At 43.3% G+C, this 20,570-nt stretch overlaps 1 protein-coding gene across 1 annotated transcript in view; it reads right to left on the bottom strand.

The window, feature by feature from the left end:
- The window catches only part of tafa5l (TAFA chemokine like family member 5, like), a 57,213-nt gene that overhangs the window by 36,288 nt on the left and 355 nt on the right, over positions 1-20,570 (bottom strand). Inside the window, exon 2 of the mRNA XM_061258756.1 lies at positions 18,287-19,120. Within this exon, the coding sequence (XP_061114740.1) occupies positions 18,287-18,383 (97 nt within the window). The 5' untranslated portion in view covers positions 18,384-19,120. The remainder of the gene's footprint in view (positions 1-18,286; positions 19,121-20,570) is intronic.

Here is a 20,570-nt window from a genome sequence, read left to right as displayed (position 1 = left end):
GATGAACCGTCGCCCCAGTCTGAGGTCAAGAGCGCTCTGGAGCAGGTTTTCATCCAGGTTGTCTCTGTACATTGCTGCATTCATCTTTCCCTCAATCCTGACTAGTCTCCCAGTTCCTGCCGCTGAAAAACATCCCCACAGCATGATGCTCCCACCACCATGCTTCACTGTAGGGATGGTATTGGCCAGGTGATAAGCGGTGCCTGGTTTCCTCCAAACATGACGCCTGGCATTCACGCCAAAGAGTTCAATCTTTGTCTCATCAGACCAGAGAATTTTGTTTCTCATGGTCTGAGAGTTCTTCAGGTGCCTTTTGGCAAACTCCAGGCAGGCTGCCATGTGCCTTTTACTAAGGAGTGGCTTCCGTCTGGCCACTCTACCATACAGGCCTGATTGGTGGATTGCTGCAGAGATGGTTGTCCTTCTGGAAGGTTCTCCTCTCTCCACAGAGGACTGCTGGAGCTCTGACAGAGTGACCATCGGGTAATTGGTCACCTCCCTGACTAAGGCCCTTCTCCCCTGATTGCTCAGTTTAGATGGGCGGCCAGCTCTAGGAAGAGTCCTGGTGGTTCCATTTACAGATGATGGAGGCCACTGTGCTCATTGGGACCTTCAAAGCAGCAGAAATTTTTCTGTACCCTTCCCCAGATTTGTGCCTCGAGACAATCCTGTCTCGGCGGTCTACAGACAATTCCTTTGACTTCATGCTTGGTTTGTGCTCCGACATGCACTGTCAACTGTGGGACCTTATATAGACAGGTGTGTGCCTTTCCAAATCATGTCCAATCAACTGAATTTACCACAGGTGGACTCCAATTAAGCTGTAGAAACATCTCAAGGTTGATCAGTGGAAACAGGATGCACCTGAGCTCAATTTTGAGCTTCATGGCAAAGGCTGTGAATACTTATGTACATGTGATTGCTTAGTTTTTTATTTTTAATAAATTTGAAAAAATTTCTAAAAGACCTATTTCATGTTGTCATTATGGGGTGTTGTGTGTAGAATTTTGAAAAAAAAAAAAAGAATTTATTCCATATACAAACACACACACATGCACACACACTACCCACACAGACATACACACGCACACTCATGCATGCACACAAACACACGGCACTCCCACTGTGCACACACACCACATGCAGACACACACATACATTACACACACAGACACTGCACACACAACTGCTGTTCCCATCAGTTTCTGGGTATGCAACTCTGCACAGACACACAGTGCGAACACGCACGTAGGCACACGCAAACACACACACACACGCACACACACACACACGCACACACACAACTGCAGTCCCCATCAGTTTCTGGGTATGCAACTCTGTACAGTGCAAACACGCACGTAGGCACACACATACATACATACACACACACATGCACACACGCACCGCTCTCCCCTCAGCTCCCGAGGCGGTGGCTGACACAGCCAGCTGAATCAGGAACAGCCCAGCGGACTCCCAGCAGACTCTGAGACACAGTTGGCCAATCACGTCTGCCTTTCCCCATAATTTACACATTCTGTAAGGCTAAATTACCTCAATGGCTCAATGACAACTAAACCAACCAAAGGTAACCCCTGCCCTACACTCTGACTGGGCAGAAATGGTCTGCAGAACAACACAATTGCTAAGGACATCATGCAAACCACCCAAGTAGCATGAAATAGAAAACAGTGAACTACCAAATGGGATTTCAGCAGCCCTTGAAGAATGGTGTCCCTAAATCAAAAGGAGAGCCGGGCCCAACTGTGTCACTGTATTTAATAATAAAATACAATATTTAATTTCCTGTCCATCGGTACACTGCAATGTCTTTTGATATTGCTGAAGTGGTCAACAGAAACAAAACACAGCTACTGTATACAAAGCACATGTGCATGTGTTTGTATGTGTGTGTGAGTGTGTGTGTGTATGTATGTGTGTTTATGTGCATGTGTGTGTATGTGTGTGTATGTGTGTGTGAGTGTATGTGTGTATGTGTGTGTGTGCGCATGTGTGTGTGCGTGCATACATGTGTGTGTGTTTGTGAATGTGTTTTTGGGTAGTGTGTGTGTGTGTGTTTTAGGGTACTGTGTGTATGTGTGTGAGCGTGTGTGTATGTGTATGTGCGCGTGTGTGTGCGTGCGCTCACGTGTGTGTGTGTGTGTGCATGCATGTTACTACAGTTTTCTCCGCTCTGAGATAGAAGCCCAAAGCAGAGCTTGTTATCCAATCAGCTTTCTCCCATCAGACACCTGGGCCCAAGTGGACCACGCCCTCCTCTCTCAGACTGCTATAGGCATAATTCAGGGGTGGAGCTAACCTGTTATACGTATGGGCACGAGGCATGATGAGCAATATTGTCAGGCTTAGAACAACACACCAGGAGACAGGAGTTCAATTTAAACATACGATACATTTCAATATTAACACTGATTTTAGAATATATTTTTTGTCACACAAACGATACTTGTCAACATTCATTTTTCATGTCTATGTCCAGGTACTCACCATGGCTGCCTATATGGGGGTGCTACTTCCGCTTCGGTCAAAATTCAATATATTCTTGCTCTTAAGTTTGACCATGCCATTCAAGCTTGACTTTTTCAGAAATGTGTGAAAATGTGTGTGTGAGTTTAACATACAAAAAAATATTTTGTTTGTTATCTGGTCAAACTGTCTGGTCAGACTGTATGAGAAATGTAATTATTCATAACTGTATGTTAAAGGCCTAAATCCAGGCTTGGCCCTCTACGGCACAGGTGTCAAACTCCAGTCCTGGAGGCCCGCAATGTCTGCTGGTTTTCAGGTTGTTCCCGGCACCTGTGGTTCATTTAAGTCTTTGATTGGCTAAAGAATCCACACACCTTGTTCTCAAGGCCTTAATTGACAGCTGATTGAAAGGCAACCACAAAAACCCGCAGACACTGCGGCCCCCTGGGAATTCAGTTTCACACCCCTGCTCTACAGTGTAAGATCAGTGTTAACAGAACATTCTAATGCTGATGATTACGCATTTAAGAATTTAGTAGTAAAAATTCCCCAAACCGCTACTCTACAGAGGGTTATAGCAGGGCAGCAGGCAGGCTCGGTGGGGTGCAGTGATGGATGAAGGCTCTCCCCCTGCCCGTGCCGTGTCTGTCTGCTCCTGCATGTGCAAACTCACGTGGGCCCCAGATCATGCAGAGAACCTTCCCTGGGTCACCCTGAAGGAACATTCCCACAATTCTCTGCTTTATGCGGGCACTCAGGGAGAAATCCTGGCACAGAACTGGTCAGGTCATCAGAGCTACAGCGAATGAGCCTTCGGGCGGATGTTACTGGAGAACACGGCAATGATATGCAAAATGGAAAGTGCATGTGCGCCCAAGGGCTCTGTCAGGGATTTGGGCCCCATGAAAAGTCCCCACCCTGTCCCAGCACAATGTTTTGAGGGCCCCTATCAGTCAGGGCTCTTGGAATCGTCCTAATTTACCCCTGGGTGCGCACACTGTGTTTGTCAACATGACTGGTCAGAAAATCTCTCTCAGAGGAGAGTACACTATGTTTTACTTTTTCCTGCTCTCTCTCAACAGTATGTCTCAAGTAATGGGTTGTAAGTCTTGGAATATATATATATTTTTTTTTACAATCTCTTTCATTACTCCTTATGCTAACAGAGGACAATGATTAATATCATTGGTTCTGAGAGAAGACCATATATAACCAATCAGCATGAGAGTGGATAGGACGAATTTGGTGGATTTAGCATTGCCAGCCATGGCAACATACTGTTACAGTATGTAGCATTAATACACATAGGTAAAACATTTTTGACCACCAGGCTAGATACATTTTGATCAAATGTTATGGTTTTTGAATCTCAATGAAACTTAGCTCACCATTCACACATTCAAGGCAACCATTACTGAGCAAAACAGGCCAAACAATAGCAATGAGGAATGTGAGTAATATTGGTTGGCTTGGCAGTACAATAAAATGAGCAAGTTATCTATGCCATCTTAAAACACAAAGAGGTGGAATTGCTACATTAATATCAAACCACGAACAAAAGTAACCTTGCCACATATTTGAGCTGATTCCAAAAGTAGCATCAAAATTTGCAAGCCAGCTAATCTTTTCAAAAGCGACGGGAATGGTCTTCTGGGAGATGCAGATCAGATACGAGACTTATTTTGATGGGGGTTAAATGGAATTAGCTGGACTAACTACGTTGGAGTGTGTACAGATGGAGTCAGGAAAATCACAGGCAGACAGGTTATCATGTCTCCTTTGGGGAGGGGGCTGCAATAGTTTCACCGATACGGGGGTCCTCAGGGGGTAACACCGCTGAGAACCACAAGTCTATTTATATTTGGGAACCTTATATTCCCCCAACCGCACCCACAGTGAGGGGGGTGGACACAGAAAAGCATGTTACAAAAAAACTAAAATAAATAATAACTAGTTTTGTTATCATCATATTGCCCGGCCCATGCACACGCACACACACACCCCCCACACAGTTTTAGTGTAAGTGCTCTAAGCAGAGGTATGAGCCTTGTGTTAATATTGATGCGGTTGCTCTTGCATGCTGCAATAACCCAGCAGGCAGGAGTGTAGCACTTAGGAATAACAGGAAATAGTAAATGGCAAAGAAAAATGAATTCACCTGCATTATAGAACTTTTGGCGTTTTAACGATTCATCAAAGCCTTGTTTCAGAAAGAGAGCCGCTAATGCTCACACACAGTACAGCATGCCTGGGACATCTATGCTTACATCTAAAAGGAAGAATTGCTGAAAACATAATTATCTGGATTTGTGCATTATGAGATAATACACATCTAAAAGGAGCCAGGGACAATTTAATCAAGTGGTCGGCAGATTGAATATATCAATTATGCATGAGTCATCATCAGAAAGGTTTGTTTGTGTTTAAGATACCCCATTGTGCAATTTTGTAAAAGCCTCCAAGGAAAACACACACGCACGTATACCCACACACACACACACACACACACAAACACACTAACCCTGGTATTATCCATTCTTCATAATTTTCTGATTTGAGGAAACAAAGAACTCTTTCCAGACTGGATAACAGTTGACTCCATCTCTTTTATTCAATTACTTTGGTTTCTTTCCGTTCAATTCTGATGAATAAAGATGGTTTTGAAATATGAGCAGCATACACCGTTTGATACAACATATCTGCTCATGTTCACAGCTATTTCATTTGTTCCATTCCATTGTCTCATTTTATAGAATTAATATTTCAGAAACATTAATCTGGTGGAATGTGAGATGAATTTAATTACTTGAAAAATATGCGCACCTAATTTTATTATGCCTGGGACTAAAAACAAATGACTTTTTTTTTATGAACAGACCGAGTTTCTAACCTCAAATGTGAAATGCATCAAACTGACCTTCATGAGTTTAAATAATCAGGCCTGAGCTTGATCTATCATTGTGAGAGTCATTTCCTGTTTTGCACAAGTATCCTCTTTCCTTTTTTGTTTATTGTCTCTTGCCTGGTTTAATGAAATATTATATTACTTAATATGCCACACACACTGCACTATTAGTAACAGTCCAAATGTGCCAGTGAAAACATAATTATTACATGTATAGCATACATACAAGTAAAAATAAGACACAATGTTTAACAGTGCTAATGCCCAAAGGCTCATAATTGTTTTTACAAAAGTATAATTGCAACTATTGACTTAAAACATAGCATGACATCCTATGTTTCTTTCTTTCTTTTTTTTCTTAAAAATAATTCCAGGACCTTTCCTATGAGGTTTTGGAAGTGGGTCTTGCTTGGGGTGTTGGCCACCACATAAACTAATACACAGATATGCTGTTTTCCCATCCTTGTTGCTACAGGTACACACACGTGTATACACACAGTACCGAATGAACTGTGCTACACTTGTGTTTTGATAAATGACTGACATTGCCCATCATCCTCTCTTATGGACCATTTCACAGCATGACAAGCTGTGTGGCTTGAGAAGTGTCCAAGTAGCTTCTGGAGCTGAACACTCGGTGGTAAGGTGAGCTGATGCTCGAAGCACAACAGAATTACATTAAATTAGATTAGATTCCAACAAACTGTCAATAGACAATCAAGAATTGTACATACCGCAAGAATGTTTCAGGTTTGTCTGATGTGCGCATGAGAGAAAAGTCAGGGGGAAAAACATCACAGAGTTGCATGCACTGACACTCATGATACAATACAGATTCAAAAATCAAATGAGTATGCACTGAGAAGAAAAAAAGACTAACACTAGCTTGTTACACTACCTTTGGAGTTAATTCAGGTAGTGCTGGTTAAAGGACTGACTAAGGGAAGGACGTTACTGTAACTGTAACTGTATCCACGTCTCACTGGCCAGTATTGTCTGTATAATCTACGGATATGAAGCCTGTCCAGAAAAACACAGTTTCTTAGGAAGTTCAGCCTGCCCAAATTTCTGGGAGGATCACAGTGAATCCAGTTTCACATGACAAATCACACTTGGTGGTGGTCATTTCAGAGCAGGTATGCCAGAAGTCAGTGTCCGCCTGAGAACACTCTTGCTGTGAAGGTGAATTGATTGCAGTGTCGAGCTGCACTAATGCATCTCTAAAATTGTCCCTTGTAACATTCACTAAACTGAAGTATCGTGCACACCACAACGTGTACTAAACCTATAGATACAACTTTATGCAAAGAAATAGCTGGTTTGTTCATTAAGGGTGATTTGGAATATACAGTATTAGTGAACTTGTTTCAGCTGAATTGCTTAAACGTTTACCACAAAAGCAAGAGCTTACGGAACAATGAAACCATTATTCTCACCTTTAGACCGATGGGAAGACTTGCTACACCACTCATTCCTATCAAATGCTGGCGAAACACGGTGAAACACGTTCTTCGGTTGCTAGTTTGCCACAAAGGACTCAGGTGTTTCTCATGGGTATCTCTTAAAATGACAGGTGTGTGCAACAGATACTGCTTTTGTGTTCAAATGCTTCACTTGATCTTCAAAGACTGACAATAAGGGATATATCAGGGGCTCAGGTGGTAAGAGCAGTCGTCTGGCAGTCAGACGGTTACCGGTTCGATTCCACCCAGGGTGTCGAAGTGTCCCTGAGCAAGCCTTGCATGGCAGTCAATTGCTGTTGGTGTGTGAGTGTGTATATGAATGGGTGAAAGAGAAGCAACAATTGTACAGAGCTTTGGATAAAGGTGCTAAATAAATGCCAACCATATCACCAAACCCAGTGCATGTTCTGGGCCAGGAATTTAGCCAGCAAACTGTAAAACGTTGAACCAAGCGTAGAAAATCTAACTGATTTGACAATAGCCATATTGAAATTTAGTGAGAACCCAGCTAAGTGACTATATTGACAGTGAATATGGATGAACTTCCAGGAAGTGGGAAACAGGAGGTGGAGCTTAAAGACCCAGATGTTTTTGGGCTTTTCATATCATCCGGGAGCTTTTGATTTGTGTTCTATACTGATTCAAGTAAAACAATTGCAATGTTGGTAAAAGTATGCATATTTTAGGATCTAACTGCTATTTTTCTGAGCTGTTTGTAAGATGTTTTCCCACATGACATGACACATATTTTTGCATAATTACTTCTCAGGGGGCAGGGTTAGGGACTTTTCAAAAAACCTACATCAATGCTCTTTGCAAGAGTTTTGTGGCCGTTTAAGATTTAGATATAATGAATTCTCTAAAGGCAAGCCAATGAAAGTGCTTCAGAATATTGCAAAGTGTAGTTATCCTACATGTCTACAGCTACAGCATCTGACTTTAGCTTATTGTTGTGATCAAAGATGTCATCAAAAGTATAGCTGATCACTCTTATTATCCATGTTTTCCATTTTCTTTTCAGACAATAAGTGTAACAGTTTTTCCAGGACGACGATGTATGAGTATCAACATGCTATAAACATCCATTTTTGAGGAGAGAAAACTAATTTTAGCAAAATTAATTTTCTTTTTCCATGATGAACTGCTATCTCCGGGGCTGTCTTGACATACTGCAGCATTTTGTCGACATGCAAAATTACAAATGTTTAAGCATAATGGATGAACTGCCAAAATATGAGCAGAATCATTATTCTGGAATGATATGTAAGATCACACATGCACACAAAAAATATTTAGAATGCTATAAATTACCATGCACATTATAATCTTTAGTAAATCCTCAGTAACATCTTAATGCTGATAGAAAATATAGATTTCAAAAGTGGTTCACAAAGATGCTAGTAACAAGTAGGTCATAAATGAACAAAACACTCCCATAACATAAGCAATAAGCATACCCATAAAATTGGATACAAATTTTCCTCAGGCCTTTAACTAAACCCAAGTTGTATTTATTTATTTCAATATTATTTATTTTGATAGATATATAGAGGGATGGCAAACAGACAAACAGACAAACAGGCCGACAGACAGACAAACAGACAGGCTGGCAGACAGACAGGCAGACAGACAGATGGATGGATGGATGGATGGATGGATGGATGGATGGATGGATGGACGGGCGGGCGGGCGGACGGACGGACAGATGGATTGCCGGGCAGACAGACAGATGGACAGACAAAAAGATAGACAGACACACAGAAGAACAGACAGACAGACATTATTACATGTGCTCTACAGGCATTAGGCAACACGTTCTGTTCAATGGATGCCTTACCATTTGTAACTATGGTAACTACCCTAGCCGATGAGTGTGTCATAGCCAACACATTTCTTGTGGGTGTGAAAAGGAAGGTGAAAGGCTAACTTTCCAGACAAACACTTAAAACTAAAAAAAATCTCATCTGCAGGTTAAGAAAAAAGCCCTCATTCTTAAAATATCCTCCTGCAAAATGAGAGGACAATGTTTCATTATTACAAATTGGCTGTAAATTTGTATTTTGGTGAAAAGGAAGTAGATGAGGGAAGTTTCTATTTTATTTTATGTACTGAACAAAAAATGAAATCCATCATTAACTTCCTATCAGCTCTTTTTGAGTAAAGGCATCTATTTGACTAGGGGACATACATTTATTAAATCATGAATACATTTTGTACAAACTGAGAAATAAATTGGGTTCAATTTTAGATTTCCATTATAACTAAATACAATATAGTCATTCTGTTATACAAAATACAATATAGTCAAAACTACCAATTTAAAAGTTACAAATGTATCATATATCCACTTGAATATATATATCTCATCAAAATGAGTTACTTCAGGAACCCTGAATTATGTGAGAACTACTTTCAACAACACCAAAGTGAAGCTTGCCTGAAATGAGGAGTTTCAAACGCTGTTCTGAGTGAAAGCCATACAGAAAACTCCTCAAATGGGCTGGAGCAGCACTGTTAAATTCCTTGAAAAGTACAATTTCACATTAAGTTCTGAAAGGAAAATTTTGAAGCAAAGCTGAGGCAATGTCATTGTGCTACCTGGGACTGTGCTTCTCTCTCACACGCACAGTCAAACAGGGAGTCGGGCAGGCCGAAAATAACCACTCCTCTTCCACACTGCATGTCCACTGAGACAGCCACAGAGCCGTTTTGTAGTCAGGTACAATAGACACCATTTCAGTTATATGTTGAGACATATAACTGAAATTCAACCACTGGCATATTCCTCCTCTCCGAAAGCAGTCCTTGGTTGTAGGATGTCTACAGAAATATGTTCTCACACCACTGGTCAATTCTGCATCTGCGTGGATCTGAAACACCCTTCAATTAACAAGCACTGACTTTTCTGCAGACAGAGTAGATAGCAGGGGCAGGAATAAATAAAGACAAGAGCAGGAATAAATAAAAATTAAAACACACAACCCTCTTTCCCCCATCCCCATCCCCACTGCAGCTCCAATGGAGAGGCCAGCAGGGCTCAGCCCTGGAGCTGATGGAACTACAGGGCAGCAGCAGATCTACTGTACTGGCAGGCTGCTCAACTGGCAACTGTAGTGTTTCTGGTAGCTGCCTGTAGCGTAGTGGTTAAAGTACATGACTGGCACCCGCAAGTCGGTGGTTCGATCCCCGGTGTAGCCACAATAAGATCCGCACAGCCGTTGGGCCCTTGAGCAAGGCCCTTAACCCTGCATTGCTCCGTGGGAGGATTGTCTCCTGCTTAGTCTAATCAACTGTATGTTGCCCTGAATAAGAGCGTCTGCCAAAATGGCATTAATGTAATGTAATGTAATGGTTCAAGCCCCATATAGGGATGCAGACCTGCATCCGAAGCGATAAATTTGGGTCCCCTGTCATTGGGCCCTAGAGCAAGGCCCTTAAACCAAAAACTGCTCCAGGGGCTTTACCCCTGTCTCTCTCTCTCTCTCTCTCTCTCTCTCTCTCTCCATCTCTCGCCTCAGTTGCAACTGTCCTCTCTGGCATTTCTCCCAGGGAATCCATGCAAAAGAGAATACGTTCTCCATGGATCTCCCATACTTTAATAAAAGGAATAAAAACAGCCCCTCGATGGCTCTCAGACCTGACTAAGCCCAGGCAACAATAACACATCCTGTTAGCAGTATTCCTCAATAAATCTAGTCCTTGGTCTCAATGACTGAGAGGATCAACATCTTACCCTTCACACACAGCTCTCTGAGGTGACATATACAATAAATATGACCCCTTGCAAACAAGGTAGCCTTCGTTTATCTTGCGCTAGTGTACACGGGAGAATAATGGCACCCCAGTCGGTCTCTTATTGCCCTGGCAATGAGCATGAAGTCGTCCGTTGAGTGGGTCCATTGTATCTTTGTGTAAGCACACTCATGCATACAAAACACAAGCACTGAAATTGATGCTCTCTCTCATACATATAAAGCACTTGAGAAAACCTCAGGCCTTTTCGTGTCCTTTCAAATGCAATGACAGTCATACAGTATTCATTCAATGATGGCCAAAATACGCTACGGACAGAATGAAAAGATACCCTAGGATAGCATCTTTCATTTTACGATCTGTCGAGGATAAGAAACAGCATGATAATATACTCAATATCTTTGTCTCTTTGACATATTTCCAGGTTCATTGCGTGAATACTGCTGAGGCAGAATGAAGTGAACGACAGTCTATGACTAAGCTGTATACAGCAGACACAGAATACAACTCATCTTCGGGGGGCTGTGAAAAATGGGCTTTCGTGCATGAAAATGGATTTTTTCTTAAAAACCTTTTCATTTTTCCATAAACATTCCTCGTGTTTTATAGCTTCATTACCAATTGTGGCAGGAGTGGTAGTTTCGGCAAATTTATGACAAAGGTCACAATCATAAACATGCTCCAAAAAAACTCCCTGCGGTGGCACCTCAGCGTTCAGTTTCAAACATCTCGCTCCCTCCAAAACATCTCTCCCTCTTAAGTACGGTACATAACATTTCCCCTTCATTTTCAGCTACTCTTCTTCTAATTTTAGTTGCTGTAGTAACCACAGAACAGGGAGTTATGAGACCTTTTTTGGGACTGAGGGACACCCAAAATATAACTGACCCCATAGCATTAATATCGCTTCATATGAACTCATGAGGATTCATATCTCTTGTCCCGCAAAGTCTGTTGTATTTTCTTATGAGATATTTGAAGATGTGAGTTTCATATATCCCAGGATTGTGTGGACATACATTTATTCATAAAGAGCATGAATGCATAATACAACAGTGCTGGATAATACTCACCATTTCAGCAATTTACCCCTCCTTTTAAATTTAACAGTAATGCAATTTGTCTTGAATTTTGAGTGACACTCTTAGGAAAAAGTTTAATTTTTTTGCTTCTCAGGCAATATTCTTTGTCGATTTCAGCAATCTCAAAGTTAAAGGCACATTGAAGCCGATTTGAACAGTGGCACTGCAATCATAATCACAATCACAACTCTGCAATGTTGGTAAATACACTCCTACAAACCAGTGATGGTTTCTACAGGGCCTGACCTGTGTGCAGGTCAGATGGAGCAGGTGCTGGGTCCGGGGGCGGAGGGGCTGGGTGTTGGGGGTGGGCACAAGATTGTAACAGCCACAGTGGAGATAGGGCCATTTCCAAATTTATTGTTAAATAAACAGGCAGCGTTGGGAGTGGTGACAGGCCATCCATCTGCCATGGCCGGTGCCCAATGGCGTGCGCGGACAGGCAACTGCGCTTTGATTTCCTGTCGGCGCCATGACGGATGGTGCAGCATTGTGGGAGAGCTGTCAGCACACGATTCACGGCCGCTGGGCCCAGCACAGAGCCACCAGAGACAGAGCGGGAGGGAGGGGCCCAGCACGGAGCCACCAGAGACAGAGCGGGAGGGAGGGGCCCAGCACAGAGCCACCAGAGACAGAGCAGGAGGGAGGGGCCCAGCATGGAGCCACCAGAGACAGAGCGGGAGGGAGGGGCCCAGCATGGAGCCACCAGAGACAGAGCGGGAGGGAGGGGCCCAGCACAGAGCCACCAGAGACAGAGCAGGAGGGAGGGGCCCAGCATGGAGCCACCAGAGACAGAGCGGGAGGGAGGGGCCCAGCACAGAGCCACCAGAGACAGAGCGGGAGGGAGGGGCCCAGCACGGAGCCACCAGAGACAGAGCGGGAGGGAGGGGCCCAGCATGGAGCCACCAGAGACAGAGCGGGAGGGAGGGGCCCAGCACGGAGCCACCAGAGACAGCGGGAGGGTGGGGCCCAGCACAGCGGCCGGCTGAGGTAATACAGACACGGAGCACACAGGTACACACACACACACACACACACACTCACATACTCACATACTCACATACTCACATACACACACACACACTCACACACTCACATACTCACATACTCACATACTCACATACACTCATACACACATACACAAACGTACACACACACACTCACATACACACACGTACACACACACTCACATACACACACATACACACACACACCCACACACACACACACTCACATACACATTCAGAGAAGTTAGCACAGCAGTGAGGTTTCCATTTCAGATAGCAAATCATGCAACAACGGTCTCTTTGCTTCATGCCAAATGCATTACCAGCAAACAAAACCAGCCTGTCATTGCTTGTCACATAAACATGGCAGTAGTGACCCTCTACAATAGGACTAAGATTGAATGCCAAATTGCTGATGCACTTTGGCAGATTTGTGTAACTGAAAATGGTCTGCGCTAGCATTTGCTTCTCTGCATTAGAATTGGGCATGGTTCAATCCTATCAGTGCTGCACTCACAACAGCCAAGCCACCGCAATGATTTTAGCCAGCACAACTGAGCCCTGTAGGGCCACATTAATGAAATCACACTCATAGGAGCACAAGCACTAAAGCTGCCCCAATGCTTACCTTTGTCCTGGGCAGATACACAAACATACTTCCCAATCGAATCAATTAGCCATGACCCAAGCTATAACAGTTTAACAAGCCTCGTTCCCACTGTTAAAAAAGCCATCAGGACCCAGGTGCTGATGAATGGTTGGGAAGGGGGTAGGAGGATACGTTTTTCCGTGGGTCAAGGCTAAGGTGTTGTCCTGAGGGATCTCTGTAAGTGGCTAACTGGCACAAGGTCAAAGGTTCAATAAATCAATCAGAATCTTATGGCGTTGGATCTAAATCATTTGCAAGGGTACTCTCAGGGCAATCACGATTCCACGGTAAGGCCAGCTAAACGCCATGGAAACCTTGGCTGATCACATGATTAGACCTCCGTAAGTCTAATCAAGGTCCACAGACAACCAGTGTGAACTGTCTAGCCAGCCAAGTACTGTATGAATGTGCATGTTACACACACATGCACATGAACACACAATTCAATAATATAATTACATCATTTCCCAATGGCATACGATCAGGAACTAATTCAGAAAGTGCTTCAATAATACTGATTTAAACGAAGAGTAAAAAAGGAAAATTTTTAAATTTTAAAAACATTACCTCTGCCCACATTAATAAAGTAAGAGAGAAAACGGATCTGGGCTGGATCTGCAAACACAATCCTCTTAGTCAGTCAGCACTGCGGGGGTGATCCTTCTCTCTTAACATCAAATGAAGAGGTAAGCCCCTGGCGTTTCGGAGAAAAGCCTTGGAGTGGAGGGCTTGTCCACACCTCACGGAAAACCCTCGACACTCATCCTCCTCCTCTGCGTCGCCCACACTGCCACCTCATCTCCAGCCCAAAACACCATCCCTCCCTTTAGGCAGGGCCTCTGGAGACCATCCTGCATCCTACTCCAACCCTAACCAAGCACTCCTCATTCAACAGCTAGAGCAGGGCTGCCCAAACCTATTCCCAGAGATCAACCATCCTGTAGGTTTTCACTCCAGCCCGAACAAAGCACACCTCATTCAACAGCCAGTGCAGGGCTGCCAAACCCTATGCCTGGAGATCCATCCTGTAGGTTTTCACTCCAGCCCGAACAAAGCACACCTCATTCAACAGCTAGAGCAGAGCTTCCCAAACCTTTTCCTAGAGATCAACCATCCTGTAGGCTTTCACTCCAACCCTAACAAAGCACGCCTCATTCAACAGCTAGAGATCTCATTGAGCATCTAAGTCAGCGCCACTGAACTCCACGTCCTGCTGGCCGCAGTGTATGCACGTATTTGCCTCTACCATACGCTACACCACCCGGTTTCACTAATTAGCTTATTATCTCAAGCAAGCAGGTAAAATAATTAGTGAAGTCAGGTGGTGCAGCGCACGGTAGGAGCAAATACCTGCAGACACTGCGGCCCGCAGGACATGGAGTCGAGCAGCGCTGATCTAAGTTGTGGAACCTGGTGTGCCAGGCTGGGGTTCAGATAAAAATCTTGAGGACTAATAGACCTCCAGGAACAGAGTTGCACGGCCGGCCTATAGGAATGTGTCATACTGGGGAAGTCGGGGTTGCTCGGCGACCAGTGCCCTTTCACAAGGTGGCTCAAGTCCCAAGACTTCCCTATCTGTCTGAGTTTGACCTTTTTCCAGCAGGCTTTCACTGAAGTGAACACACTGTTCTTTCCCTGTGACCCAGATCCAAACATAACCCATCATCCGACACTTTAATTTCTCAAAGAGTCCAATATACCTTGCCTTTTGCAATTAGGGTCCCTGAACTCTGGAAAGCCCTGCTGAAGGAGCTCAGGCTAGCTGAATCAGTAACGTCTTTTAAGTCCCTTCTATAAACACATTCTTTTGACAGGCTTTGTATTGCTTTGTATTGAAAGTACCCCCCCGCCCCCCTACTCCACCCCCATCAGATTTTATATGCCTTTATATGCAGGACATTCAACACAACCCTCCGACTGCCAGACGACTGCTATTACTGGCTGAGCCAATGATGCCCCATTTCATCCTTTTTCTTCTCTGTTTTTATCTTATCTGTTTTCTCTACACTGCTACATGAATAATGATGTTGTTGTGGTTGTTGAGAAGAAGAAGAAGAAGAAGAAGAAGAAGAAGAAGAAGAAGAAGAAGAAGAAGAAGAAGAAGAAGAAGAAGAAGAAGAAGAAGAAGAAGAAGAAGAAGAAGAAGAAGAAGAAGAAGAAGAAGAAGAAGAAGAAGAACTGATTTTTTTACTGATTTGTAATTTGTAATTTCAGGTCCTGTGTAGTATTTCCATCAGAAGAAAATAAAGGTGAAAACGATAAAAAGGTGTTTTCATATAAAAAGACATTTTAAAAAGATGAAAGGTGAAATCCCTTAACACACAGGCCACTGGAAATGTCAGTGGAAACAATAGCACAAAATGCCTACCACCAATGCAAGGTGTGAAAACAAAGTATGTTAATTAGGGGAGATATGAATTCTATTATCAGAGGCTGATTTACCAACTCTTTGATGGCTTACTTAATAAAGTATTCTAATCAGATCTTCCTTTCCTTAAAATATTCAGTTTCTTCCCATCTGTGCAGTGTGGGTAAATTATAAAATATGTTCATTTAAATTCTCAACTGCACAGTAGCCCAAGCCTTGACTGATGAACGGATTCTAATCTCAGCCCAGTTTAATTTCCAATTCTACAAAAGTTGACCAAGTCCATACAATGAATTCCTAGGACAGTGTCTCATTCCTCCAAACTACACCCAACTTCCTTCAAAATAAGACACATGAACAATCAGGGGTGGGCAACTGACATTATACACAGGCATCATCGAGCAGTCAAAGCATACACCACACTCTCAGGTCCCAAAGGGGGATTCCACAGAAGGACCCGATCTCAGGGGTTCTTGTCAGGCAAAATGGTTCTTTGTTGAGGAGCTTTCGCACTGCACACCTATGATAGAGGGTTCCATAAAGAACTACAAAGGATTCCTCTATGGAGACAAGGCAAAAAAAATCTTTTTTTCAGAGAGTACACTCAACACTCAACATGAACAAAAAGGGAGGGATTGGTGTCATACGCAGGTATAATCAATCTGTCAAAACATATATGGCGTTTGACGGAGTCCCAAAGGCACGCTGTCAAGGGGAGGGAACATGGGAGGGATTCAGTCCTTTGGGTGACAGGATGCACTGTTCATAGACAGAATATTGTCATTACAGAGCTGGCATGAGCTTGTTGTACACATAGCCAGAAGGAGGAGATTATGGCATTCCACGGTGGAATCCTCATCAGACGTTAGCATTAAAAGTAGATTTTTTTTGGAGCACAGTAGTCTCCCATAAGCAGGACTGTGAGCCATGATATGCAGCAGGGAGAGCAAGCTCAGATGAAACGATTGAGAAATCTTGTAGGGGTCGCCCAGGTTTAGATGCAAGTGTTGTTCATGTAGTGTTGAAGTGAAAACACTTAGTGAGCACTTTATTAGGTATTTATAAGACTTATTTATATTGTACTTATATACAATTATACGTATTGGTCTTCTGCTGCTGAAGCCTATCCACTTAAAGGTTTGACATGTTCAGATTGTGTGCTCAGAGATGCTCTTCTGCATCCCACTGTTGTAATGCATTGTTGTAATGTGTGGTTATTTGCTATGCTCTCGCCTTCTTGTCAGCTTTGTCTAGTCTGGTCCATCTCTTCTAACCTCTCTCATTAACAAGGTCTTTCTGCCCACAGAAAGCATCTCACTGGATGTTTTTGGGGTTTTTTCTCTGCAAACTCTATAGACTGTTGAGGGTTAAAAATCCCAGGAGATCCGCAGTTTCCGAGATACTCAAACCACCCTGTCTGGCACCAATAATCATTCCACAGACAAAATCACTTAGATGACATTTTTCCCCATTCTAATGGCTGATGTGAATACCACTAACTGAAGCTCCTGACCCTTATCTGCAAGATTTTATGCATTGCACTGCTGCCATACGATTGGCTGATTAGATACTCGCATGAATAAGTAGGTGTACGTGTACCTACACTGCATGTGACATTTACTTTGAAGGCATAAAAAAATGCTTACATTTAGTACAAAGTGCGTTGCAACCCTTCTTCGGGGGAAATGTCATACTCGGTTGAAAAGGAAATACGCAACTGCAGGGAAATGCTCATTGTGGCGGCTGTCAGTCAAGCAGACCACGTTCCCTGCCGCAGTTAGGAACCCATACATAAACATCTGCTCCAATACCCCCGTGCCGCTTTCTTGCTCAGTCAGTGGCGATCTCGCTCCGCAGCCCCCCCCCCCCCCCCCTCCCAAATTACACATCTCCACAAGGCAGGATTCGCGAGAAGCATCCATCCATCCACAATCCTAGGTTTGCTCCCTTCAAATGTGTTCGTGGTTGATATGGTTTGATTTCCATTACTTCGTTTTTCAATGGGCTATATTAGTGTTTTAGCAAATACAACGAGGTCATGAAATTAACGTTTCTTAATGCATTGATGCACCATGCAGTTCGGGAAAATGGGACAGTTAAATACTACAGTAACTAAGACTTTATGTCCCTCTGCCCAAAACTACAATCCTACAAACATCGGGCCTTATGGTTTCAATAATTTGTATCGAATAATAATTACACACGGTTCTTCTCCTGTTAAGTGCCCCCTTTGCAGGGTATTTTTAAAACAGCAACACAGTCCTTTTTGACACTTTGACTGCCTCCTTGAAAAAGCAGCACAAATATGCTTCAGTTCGCCCCCAATTAGTTTAATGGCGCAATTGATCACCTGTTATTCTTTTCTGAGGGAATTCGAGTTTACCAAAACATATAATAATTTCTTATTGTCTTTTATCGAACTTCGTTTGAAAAGCAAAAAGACAACGCCTTCCTCGGTCTGAGAGGCAGTTCGTAGGGCTTCTACCCAAGCGCTACACTCCCGAACCCACCCACCCCGCCCCCAAAATGAGCAGTAGCCTAGGCATCATAAATAACGGTCTCAGGTACTTGCCTTCTCTCAGAAGGTGGGAGTATATCACCCACAGTAGAAGCAGACAGCATAGTGACGCACCACTGCCCGCACATAGCGTCCTCATCCCGGCCTGCATTCTCCTCAGTCCCGGAGAATAATCCTGCAGCTCCCCCACTGCTTGCCAATAAGGGTAAAAGACCCTGCACGGCAAAGGTGAAGTGAATATACAAACTATAATGAACCTGGAGATCAGAAGTTATCGAGGGGATGCAGAGTATAATTCCGTTCAACTGGGGGACAAGTGCCCCGGTCGCTTATTAGCATCCATTTAGTAAATACCCTAAAAACCAAACGAGAAAAAAACGATCTAGAAAAAAATAAAGAAAAGGTAACCGAAAAAGTAAACAATGGGGCTGTAGTTAATGTGAAATGGTTTGTTGTCTTCCTCTTTTGAACTGCACTTGTCCCAAAACACGATTTATTCGCGGCAGAAAATACGCAGCACGTCTGGCACTGTTCTTTGGCTTAACTGCAGTTCACAACAAAACAGCCATAAACGTATAGTGCTAATGTTGTCGATTGTTGGATGAATGCTCTAAAAATAGTCCCCGTCAAAAGTCAGAAGTAGCATCCCAGATTAAACGGCGACGGCGAATAAAGGTATCCCAGTTCTAGCCGTGACCACAGGTAGAGGACCCGCGGCTGCTGAAAGAAGCCAGTCCGAGCTCCGGCACTGTCAGGCACGAAAGGTGAGCCGTTTCTTCTCTGCTAGCAGCTTCTGCCTCACGGTACTGAGCTCCCGGGATCAGTCTCCTCCAACGATCCAGCAATACTCCGAATCCACTCATCTCACATCACCAGCCCTGCCGTCACCTCGGAGAAGACAGAACAAACCAAGTAAATTAATTGCATATTTCTAAGGCGACATATAGCCTACTGGCTATTGTGGGGCTTACTACCCTGCAAACATGCCAAAAAAAGAAAAAGAAAAAAAAGAAAAAAAAAAAAGGATGCGCGTACAGAATATGAAAATGTCATGGAATTTATAGGTCCTCTAAATGTCAGTTACGGAATAAAAACATATTGAATGTATGTTTCTTGTGGGAGTCCAGCTAACTAAAATAAAGGGGGGCTTATCTTTAAGTTTTTCAAAAGATAGGTTATTCCTGCAGCGTATGGTATCACGACGACATAAGAGGAAGACATTCACACGCAGGTTATAGTGTTGCGTTAGAACTGTACATGTAGACCCCTCTCATTTGTACTAGCAAGATCACTAGAAATGAATGCTTACATTCAAATGTATAAAGTTAACAACTGAGCCATGTCCAGTTAAAATAGACATGAACAGTTGTCTTCGAGACAACACAAGGCGTCCAAAAAAAAAAAAAAAAAAAAACATTCCTATTGGGGGGTAAAACCTAAATGAACATATTCAGCAGGGCTCTACGTTAACATGTTCTTTTCCCATGAGCACATGTGCCCCTCAATTTAGAATTTTAGGAGAACACTAATACATCCCAATCAGTAGATCTGCGATCCTAAATTATTTTTTTTACAGTTCGCACACATCAATTTTTAGGAGCAAATGCTTCTAAAATAGGAGCACCCTAGAGCCTTGTTCAGAATACAAAACTTGAACCTCCATTACTTTGAAACCTGGAATTGTAGTTTACGGGCTTTCATTAGCCAGACTAAGCACGTATCTTATTTTCCTGATCCCCCTGTGATTCGAGTCATTGTAATAGAGCAACGGGACCATGTTGTTTCACACCGTTTAACACAGCCTTAATTCACAGAGATCGGAGCTCACCCTTCGTCTGTCGTGCGGTCTTTTGATAATCATATTACTTCATCTTGCAGATGCCAAATTAATAGAGCGAGAAAACAGATAATATTCCAGCTTCGCTACAGAAGTTTCTGGGTATGCAGGCAGGACCTCAGCGGAATGCAACAGGAGTGTCTCTGTACCCACTAACTGCCACCCGATGTACTTCGACTAAATGCGCAATTGCACGTATGTTTTACGCGTGCATTCGATGCATTCATCTTTATTTTTTACCGCTGTGCTAAGTGTCATGTTACTATTACTAACATCACAGAGGTTTTACTATGCATGCAGGCTGCGTAGGATCAGGGTAACCAGTCGCGGCTCAGCAGTCCGACCTCTACCAAAGAGAGCCACACAGCACCCTTACTGTATCACAGTGCTTTTTAAATTCAAGGTCTCGTCTCCCTGTGTGCGCGCTTCCGTTCGCCGTAAGAAACTAAACCGTTAACAGCAGCCCCTCCCGTTCTCTGTGATGTTCTTTCTTCGGTTTAT

This window comes from Conger conger, chromosome 10 (assembly GCF_963514075.1).
Source record: "Conger conger chromosome 10, fConCon1.1, whole genome shotgun sequence".
Classification (NCBI taxonomy): domain Eukaryota; kingdom Metazoa; phylum Chordata; class Actinopteri; order Anguilliformes; family Congridae; genus Conger; species Conger conger.
This window is presented reverse-complemented; position numbering and strand designations above follow the sequence as displayed.